Source organism: Hippoglossus stenolepis, chromosome 12, assembly GCF_022539355.2.
Source record: "Hippoglossus stenolepis isolate QCI-W04-F060 chromosome 12, HSTE1.2, whole genome shotgun sequence".
Lineage (NCBI taxonomy): Eukaryota > Metazoa > Chordata > Actinopteri > Pleuronectiformes > Pleuronectidae > Hippoglossus > Hippoglossus stenolepis.
Window position 1 is genome coordinate 18,457,963 of NC_061494.1, and position 9,555 is coordinate 18,467,517.

The 9,555-nt window shown below is 40.8% G+C and overlaps 1 protein-coding gene across 3 annotated transcripts; it reads right to left on the reverse strand.

The window, feature by feature from the left end:
• Positions 1–3,201: 3,201 nt before the first annotated feature.
• sf3b5 (splicing factor 3b, subunit 5) lies at positions 3,202–4,289 on the reverse strand. 3 transcript variants are annotated; one of them, XM_035173530.1, is made up of 2 exons: positions 4,210–4,289; positions 3,202–3,810 (listed from the first exon to the last, which is right to left on the reverse strand). In XM_035173530.1, the coding sequence occupies exon 2, from the start codon at positions 3,778–3,780 to the stop codon at positions 3,520–3,522; it is 261 nt and encodes an 86-aa protein (XP_035029421.1). In that variant the 5' UTR covers positions 3,781–3,810; positions 4,210–4,289; the 3' UTR covers positions 3,202–3,519. The 3 variants fall into 3 exon arrangements, with proteins under 3 accessions (XP_035029421.1, XP_035029420.1, XP_035029423.1); XM_035173529.2 differs by having other exon boundaries at positions 4,132–4,254; XM_035173532.1 differs by having other exon boundaries at positions 4,184–4,241.
• Positions 4,290–9,555: the final 5,266 nt, after the last annotated feature.

Here is a 9,555-nt window from a genome sequence, read left to right on the forward strand (position 1 = left end):
TCATATGATTCAAACCTTGTCACCAAAGTGGGAATAAAGTGAACTCAGGGCTTCTGTTTCCTTCTCACAGTTTCTATCATGTAACACTTCAATGTGGCCATGGAACACCGGCTCATGATTAACATGATCAACTGAGGTAAATGGACTGTATTTATTTTGCACTTATCCAGTTTTATGTACCAATTAAAACACAGGTCGCATTCACCTCACACATTCATACAGCGCTTCTCTACACAGAAGACACCGGAGAATCTGGGGATTGAACCAGTGGACGACCCTCCTTACCTCCTGAGCCACTAACCCTTGTTCAATCGATCTAATTTTATTTATATAACCCATATTCACAAATCATAATTTGTCTCATAGAGATTAACAAGGTGCGACATCCTCTACCCTTAACCCTTCAGTTGTCATAAAAACTCAAAAGGTGTTTAGCTTGTCCAGCCTGGGCTACTGTAAAAAAAAAACATGGCTGCCTCCACCGAGAGGAGCCGCTTCCGATGTAAATATAAAGTATTTAAATATAAAGGGCCCATTCAAGGGTAAAGATCCACAATTCATACAATTTAGATGAAACACACCAGTGAAACATCACTAGGATTATTTTATATTCAATTTCTGCCAATAGATCCCTTTCACCTAAATCTTACACACTGGACCTTTAAGTATAAAATATTCAAGCCAATGTATACACGTGTGCATATAGTTATAGGCTTATATAAATATATTCAATCTTTAATTTTTCAGTACTTGTGCAAACAGAGGATGTGTATTATGAGGGTAGAAAAAAGGGTTTTATTCTGTGTGCGTGTGAGTGTGTGTGTGTGTGTGTGTGTGTGTGTGTGTGTGTGTGTGTGTGTGTGTGTGTGTGTGTGTGTGTGTGTGTGTGTGTGTGTGTGTGTGTGTATGTGTGTGTGTTGGCAGGCAGGTCTCAGTATTTATAGTCACAGTGAAGGACTCCAGAGCGAATGAACAGCACAGAACAAGCTCTTTCTGTTCTCATGTCGGCTGTTCGAAACACAGGCTTACATCAATACAGGAAAGACGCGTTTCACATACTGCGGGAAAAAAAAACCAAGGCAACACTCTCCTTTCTCTCAGTGATCAATTCAGCAGCGGCAGTTTGAGACCTCATCATCAGCCTTTCTATTCACTTAACACAATCAAGGTTTCCTTCTTTTCCCTCCGTCTCCTGCAGCGGGGGGTTCTCTAAGTGCTTCACTCACTCAGAGGGTGTTATATGTGTTCTTGAGAGCCTATAATCAAGGAATCAAAGGAACACCCACCACAGCACCTATATTAGCATTAAAGAAGGTTAGCACGGCCCCACTGATGTAACTGGAGACTGATTGGGACTGAGCAGCAGATTTCTATTTATGTGCCCGTGTGTCTCAGGGAGAACAAGTCAAGCAGTTTAAATGTACTTCGTGTGTGTGTGTGTCTGTGTGTGTGTGTGTGTGTGTGTGTGTGTGTGTGTGTGTGGAGACACATCGATATCCCTCATGTTGTTTTCTCGCCTGACTTGGCTGCGCCGTCTCCACGACTCTCACAGTGAGGACAGATGGCAAGGAGTTACCCTACTAAGAAACCCTCCAGCAAACACACACACACACACGAACACACGCAGACTTCATGCACAACACAAGAACTTCCTTGGCACCCACTGACTTGTCTCTCAATCCAACAATGATTCATGCACAGCGTCCTCTACCACGATTTTGGTAAATCACCTGAAGTCAGCAAATCAAGCCCCAGCGCCTGCTGCTCTTTTCCAGCATCACATCTCACCGAGGCTTCTGCTCACGTCAGTCCAGACAAGAGCCTCGTCTGCCCTGCAGCCTCAAACACTCCATTACATCTCTGCTTTTCAGCTCAACCTACCATGGACATATAATCAGACATAATGTCAACTGTAGAAGAGACTTTACACCTTTAACACAATAGTGCAATAATTTACTGAGCTGATCTGTGTGCACTGAAAGGTGTGGGTGGATGATTGGGTACGTGCAAGTGTGTGTCTGTGTGAATGTAGTGCATGTGTGAGACACTGTGTAGGTGGACAAAAGGGTCCTTGAATCTGTGAGGCCAAACACATTCACCACTTAATTATACAGCTTTGCAGTATATACATTATGTGTATATATATGCAGCTGAAAGGTATTATATAAATACCATAGGTCTGGTTTGCAGGTTTTATTTTTCAAACTGATTAGAAACATTTGTATTTTTATATTTACTATAAAATCTAAACATTTGTTCCTAATATATATAGATTGATGTTTTAGGTTCAGTTGAAAGTTTGAGTTTTTAACACATATAGTTCCTGTATCAGTTATTGTATCTTAATTTATGGTGATGATCCATTTTTCTTTTCTTTCTTATGTTCATATTTAAGTTTTATATATATAATAAGTTTACGGTCTTAATGTTTGGTTCTTTATCTTGTCTCACTTATATAATTGAGCACTAAGCACAAATAACATCAGTAAACCGATATTTACTGTCCATGCATATCACGGAATCTCTGTGTCATCTTAATGGCACGGATGAAATCTTCAGACAGGTGACACATTGAAGGACATTTTTTAAATAGGTGGAGAGACATTAAAAATGCAAATGGTTCCCCACTAGACTAGATGTCACTGGAGGGTTTAACAAGTATACATATGATGTGAATCATGTGCTGAAGCCTTTAAAACCTTCAAATCCCTTCTAGGACATTCAATTCGAGCCCTTTTCAAATATTTCCCAGGACAAATTCCCATACACCCAATTTGAGTCACACATAAGGTTAATTAGTCTTCCAACACTAAGGCTTTTTTATAATGAGGACAAGCAGGCTTTACATAAGCTCATTTAATTAACAATTAAAAGAGACGGAGGCTCAAATGTGTGAACACGGCTGTGCTGTGTTGTGCCAGTGAAAGCAGACTACACGGTCTGTTGCCTTCTCTTAATGCAGCAAAACAACATGCGAGTTGTGCAACACAGACAGAATCGTTTTCAACTCAAAGAAGGGAGCACATGTAGACAGCAGCATATAGATTTTTTTTAAAAATCTGAACAACGCCAGTCTCTAATTTTGAATATAACATATGAATTTGAGGGATTGAACATTCAGGCAATTCAAGGAGCCACGAACGCCCTGTGATAAGAATCAATGAACCATCACAACTGAATAATGACGTGAACAGGCCGACATAGAGAAAGACTGATTTTAATTAAAACATGTTTCTGTGAAGAATACAGCTCTGTTAAGTGAATACAAACAGGACTTTGTACACATGTTTACTAAGATGCTCTCTGGTGAACGTTTGGGTCTTGACGCTCTTTGTTTGTTTTAAACTTCCCTGAAAGACGTAGACTTGTGCAGGGCAAGAAAAAACACAGGTCTGACCCCTGAGTGACCTGTCAAGACATTTTAGAAGCACAACAAAAATATGAATGTCCAAGAAAAATAAAAGACAATCCTGCAGAAAATGTCCCCTAAAAAAGACAACATGGGGGGGGCACTGTGATCTAGGCATCGTCAGGCTTGTCTGCTGGAGGCCCGCATGGCTGGAGCATCTTCTCCATCAGGTTGAAGCGGACCCGCGCTTTGCTCTCGTTCTCGGCCACGGAGAAGTAGTTGAGCAGGTCGAAGTGTCCCATGTAGGAGCAGTACGAGTCCCGGTGCTGGTTCACCAGCCACTCCCACTTGCTGGTGTCGGCGTGGCCGGTGCCGATGTACTTGGACTGGAGATGCTCCAGCTGACTGTGGATGTTGTAGCGGTCCGTCATTGTCGCTCAGGTTTCGGATTCACAGACGCGCTGGATGGAGGAGAGAGAGAGAGAGAGAGAGAGAGAAACATAAACAACAATGTAGCTGAAGTAAAACAAGCAGAGAATACGAGTTTGTAACCACATGAGCGAATATTTGGTTAAAAACGACATAAAACACAAGTCTGGTTTAATCAGTGTACAGTTGACCGGAAGAAAATAACTAGCTTCATCGCTTTCTAGCTAAAGTTAGCATGCTAGCAGTAAGCGTGAGGCTAACTAGCTGCTAATCCAATAACAGTCTCCCTGACTCGACGCCTTTCGCTGAATACAAACGTCTTAACGATCATTTCTGATATAAAACACACGTACTCGATGATAATGTAGAGAAGAGGAGCGACAGCAGAAGTTTTAAACAACAAACCGATCCGACCGCGATTAGCCACTAACCAGAGGAGAGGTAACTTCCGGTATTGTCCTACTGTTTAATAAACCGGTGGGGAAAAAAGGCTGTAGCTTTTGGTTCCCACTCCAACACAAACAGTTACAAAAGAATATAAATAAATATGAAATAATAATGATATAAGATATTAAGTGAATGTATATTATATGAAGACATTCAAGGAAAAATAAAACAACATAAAATTAAATTAAATGAGCTAAAACGGGAAAGCATACAATTATGTATCCATGTATTCTGGAGAAGTAAAATAAATAAGGATGAAATAAAATCTTGATGAAGCTCAGGGAAATTTTGTTGGGGTGTAAACTGTGTTTCTAGCGATACTATTTTTGTCATTTAATTACTAATATTTAATTTAAATTAGATTTAATTTAAATTAAATCTAAAGTTTGATTCAAATTGAACAAGCTCAATTAATCCATTTTATTCAGTTTAGCAGGAAGTCTGTCTGAAACTCTGAGGTTGCCAGGTTTCTGTGGGTTGCCAGATTTGGGTGATAGGGAACACTGAGCAAAACACCTCCAATCATTTTACAGTTCTGTTTATCATTAGCTCATTCAGTTCCCTTTTTTCGTACGTCCCCTTTCTTTACATTAATCAGCAGCAGTTGTTGAGATATTTAACTCAGATCCTCAATCAAGAACCTCATGGTGGCGCTTGCAGGAAAGTCAGGGAATCAGAATTGATTATGAATTTAGTTTGGGAAATATCAATAATCGTACAAAATGTCATTTCAATCAGTCCAATAGGTGTGACTTGAATATCTGAACCAAATCTTCATGGTAATGAAATATATCAACTCGGACCCAACTGGGAGATTGTCGATCAACACTTTCATCCCTGGAGCCATAAATACAATTTCTCAAATGTTATCAAGAAGTGTGTCATATCTTCAGAGGTGACTTTAATATCTCACCTATGTGTTTACTGTCTGCCTGGAAGAAAACTCACAGTCGTGCTGTTTCCATGTCCAAACATGATTCCTCATTTGTAGCCGAAACAGATTTTCTTTCTTGAGGGAATTTGTACAATATATCTCTATAATATACTTTTATTTTCAATGGAGTTGTTTCTCCTCTTATAGCATATTAATACAGCATGTCCCCCCCCCGAGCCCTATAATGACCAGAGAGGTGCAACTGTTTTATTTGGTTTATCTGAGTGTAAATCAATTAAACTGCTGCATTAGCCGAGTCCCATGTGTTGAATATGTTTTTATAACTAAACATAATTTCCACTTTCAGTCCCCTGATGGGAACAGTTTGCACAATCTGACTTGCACAAGCTTTTCTATTTTTGGACTTCAAGTTTTTTTGTCAATTATTATCTTGTCTAATGAGTTGTTATCGTTTGTTGAGCTGAGTCAACACATTGTGGTTTCTCATTAGAAACGGAAGTAGAAAGAGGGAAGCAGAGGGAAGCAGATGGCAACAACCATCGAAATAGATCACATTGACTGGGTTAGACTGCGTTAACGTCAGAAATACAATATGTCCGTCTGTGTGGCGACATAAACCCCTCATACATAAATATAATGTGGCTGATTGTGTCCAGGAATGTTGGGAGTGTTACTCCTGTTGTTCCCTCTCGCCCACTTTGAAAGATTTACATTTGCTATTTTGTATTTTTCTAGACCTGGAGCTGTTCATAGACTGTAGATTTGTTTCCCATATGGCTCACAAGGAGAAAATTGCCTGAGCCTTTACAAGTTAAGACACATCAGGGAAAAAAGGGACTGAATTTTCTATAGATGTTCACGGTAGTTTTTATTTGTTCAGCCTGTGATATACTGATATAAGTTGAACGCTTGCTGTGGTAATGGAACTTTCTCAAATCAAAATAAAGTGGAATAAATCTGTCAGTACTATAGACTGTATATAAAGATGGACACAGTCTGTGCAGTCGTGCTCGGGGGATCGAGCCACGGTAGCAACAAGAAAGCATCCAACACGATATCAGATTATTTCATTGAGGTTTACCTTCAGGGATTATTTAACTTTGAAACATGTCCCCCGAGGACTGATATCCATTACTACTGGTTGTCTGCAGAGCTCTCAGACTCCGTAGGAAAATGTCTGATAAGAATAATATGATAGAGGATAACAAGAAAGGAAGGTTCGTTAGACAGTATCGCACTGCAATATGTAAATTTACAGGAATAGAGATTACATTTCTGCAGGTCCTGGGAGAAGCCACAGGGAGTGAGGTCATGGCTGTGTCACACCTCCACTGTATCTGAGGCTGATACTGTCTCTATTTCACAGCCCAGGGGGATTGTGTGATTGTGTGATGGTGCGATTGTGCGATCAGTTTCTGTTCCTTCTTGCTGGTGGTGTCTTGCAGCAGGTTCAGAGCGGCTTGCGCGCGGCGGGGGATTAAGCTGGACTGAATGTTCCAGTCCCTCTGTGTAAGAGACACTGAATGCACAATGAGGCCAGCGGACAGTTGGGAAGATGTGGGATTTGCATTAGAATAAAGATTGAATTATATGCATGTCGTTAGTCTTGTGACGGGAGAAATGAGCTAGAAGGGTTCTCTGCTCGACAGTAAGAGGCTGCTTTCTGCTTCTGCTCTCACTTCTCTCTCTGTGTGTTTTATCTTGGTCATTATTCAACAGCCTTTCCTTGAGTTCGAGAGTTTCTATGACAAGGACTGTTTAAATCTTATTAATAAATGTGGAAATTGTAGAAGTGTTTTTGATGAATAAGAAATGATTATGGACGTATCTGCAGTTCCAAAGAGGAAATACAAAGATTAAAGAAATATTATACAGGCTCTATATTTCCCTATTAGGTCACAGAACAGATCTGATATAAATAAATCTATGAATAATACTTCTCATATTTTTATCTTTTATTTTCCTTCGTGTTTATATTGTATATTTGACCTGTTTTATTACCTTTTGTGTAATAAAACCTTATGGTTTATTCCACTCTGCTAAAACATGCTAGAAATTTCTTATCTTATCATTATGTAATTCATACAAGAGTTCAGAGTTATATGTATGGATGGGTGCAATTTGTTGCAGATCCAAATAAAAATAGGATAGTGAATTTAAACGCAGTTGTATAAGGGGATTTGTGGGTCTTGGCGGAAGTATGTGCTCTACTGAGCGCCACTCTAGTTTTTTAGGAAATTACAGACCTTTGTTTCTGGAAAACTATTGATTTTCATTACGGAATAATCAATTTTAAAAGAATTAGTCTTCCATAAATCTGGGAGACAAGTTAAACTAAGGAAAGTCAAAATTGAAGAAGCAAAGACTGAGATATATTGACTTTTAAGCCCCTTTTCCACTAATCTAAAAAACCCACTAATGCCCACTATCATCTGGCTTTTGTCTGAAATGGGAATGGAGACTCTCAGCAGAACCAGATTTTATTGGAACGTGCAACAGGGATGTTTTCTTTTTATCTCTCAAAATGCATCACCGGCACGGCAGCGAGGCGAAAGAGCTTTTCAGTGTTCCGCAAATTTTTATGTAAAACAGGTATTAGACCAAACTCAATTATTCCTTCATTAAAAGTCAGGTAAACACCCAGAACTTCATCAAACCAACTTTTTAAACTACATGTTTGAAATGGGGCGAGTGCTCCTTTAAGACCAATATAGAGAAGAATGATTTCCCGGATGTCTTCAGGTTCTTCTCAAGTGTGGGATTTCTGTTCTGCAGAAAAAAATCTCTTTCAGCCGGGTCATGAACAAGACCAGTGTGTATCAGCTCCAGTTCATTGTTGCACAGTGTGTACACATATAGAAGGAAAATCTTGTGGAAAGTGGCTCATCTTTGCGAACCACCCTGGATGTTTTCTCTGTAAAATCCACCTCATGAACTGCTTCAAGGTCTGTGGAAGATGCTCATAAAGTGCTCAGGGCTGCTGAGACTCAGATTTACTGCTCATTTTTCCTTGCATTTATTTGGTTTTTGTTCAAAACACAGATGCACTTTTATCTCACTTTTGCAGAGCTACATTTAAAGGGTGTGATTATTCAACTGTGGGTTAGGCCAATGTTTCAGTGAGCCATCCTGGGAACTGCAAAGCAAAGCACAAGAGGGGAGGGAGGGTAATGAAATCAGGGCGATGGATGGGCATATAACCGGACTGGATGGCTCCTGTGCCCCACAGACCCGCTGAGTGATAGCCTAGTAAAAAAAAAAATTGAGTAAGTGATACATTTTAAACCAACTGTTTAAGATGGAGCACATCACCCCACCGCCAGACGTCCGAGGCAGAGAGAGAGAAGACGTACAAAACCAACCGCACCCTGTAGGGCTCTTACTACAGGGGGCTGGTGGTCAGTTGACAGATAAATCGAGGCGGCTCATTGGCCGGCTGACAAACTGCTGACTTTTGCTCTGTGGCTACTTTATCGGCAGATGAAGTCATGAGGTGGACGACAGGTTTGCAGGACGCAGAGATCAGTCAGAAGCATTTCCTCGGCCCGACGGCTGCTTTGCTCTCCTGGATTTGCCTTCTGTCCGTTTACTCGGGACAATCCACGAGTTTCATTTCCCCGTCACACCTGAGACTCTCTCTCCAGCGTGCTCCTCTCGGTTAAATGATGACAGCCGCTGAGCCATTTATCTGGGTGTGAAATAGCTTGAGGAAACGACAGCCCTGTGCTGAGGAGCTGGAGTATCAAGGCCTGGAGGACTTAAATCGGATTTGGCACGGCTCCGAGCACACAATCTCACCTTTCCTCGCTCCTCCTGTTTTTAGAATTCATAAAGGATTGATGTGTATTTGCTGTTAAAAGCTAATTAATTTCCCCGCTGATCACATGCCGTGATCCGTCAAGAACCTGTTTACTCACAGCTTTGGTTATAAGTGCCAAGACGCTGGTAGTGGCAAAGATTACACAAGTTTCCCTGGAGCCCTCGGAGCAGAACCACACTGTGCAGAATGAATAAACAGATACATCACAGGCTACAGCCACACTAATATGTTTTCATTTGGAAGCACATCAACTCTGCTACGGATACACCTGGCGTCCATACTACACCAGAGGGTTTTTGAGCTGCTGAAATGGAGAAGTTTGGAAACGCTGCTGGTTCCTTCACAGTCTGGACGCACAGAAACAGAGATGTTTGCTAACCGGGTCATTTCAGTCACGACGTAGCCGTCCCTGATTCGTCCTGTCACACACCAGTGTACAACGCAACATGGATCATCAATTACAAGTGTTGCTGACCATGTTGTCTTGTTAAATATTCAAACAATCTGCAGCTAACAACCAAAACCTTCCTGTTTATATCGCCACATGCATGTCCAGTGTCCAAGTGTGGTCACATGATATACGTTTCCAGGTGTGTTAGTATGGACGTGGCTCCA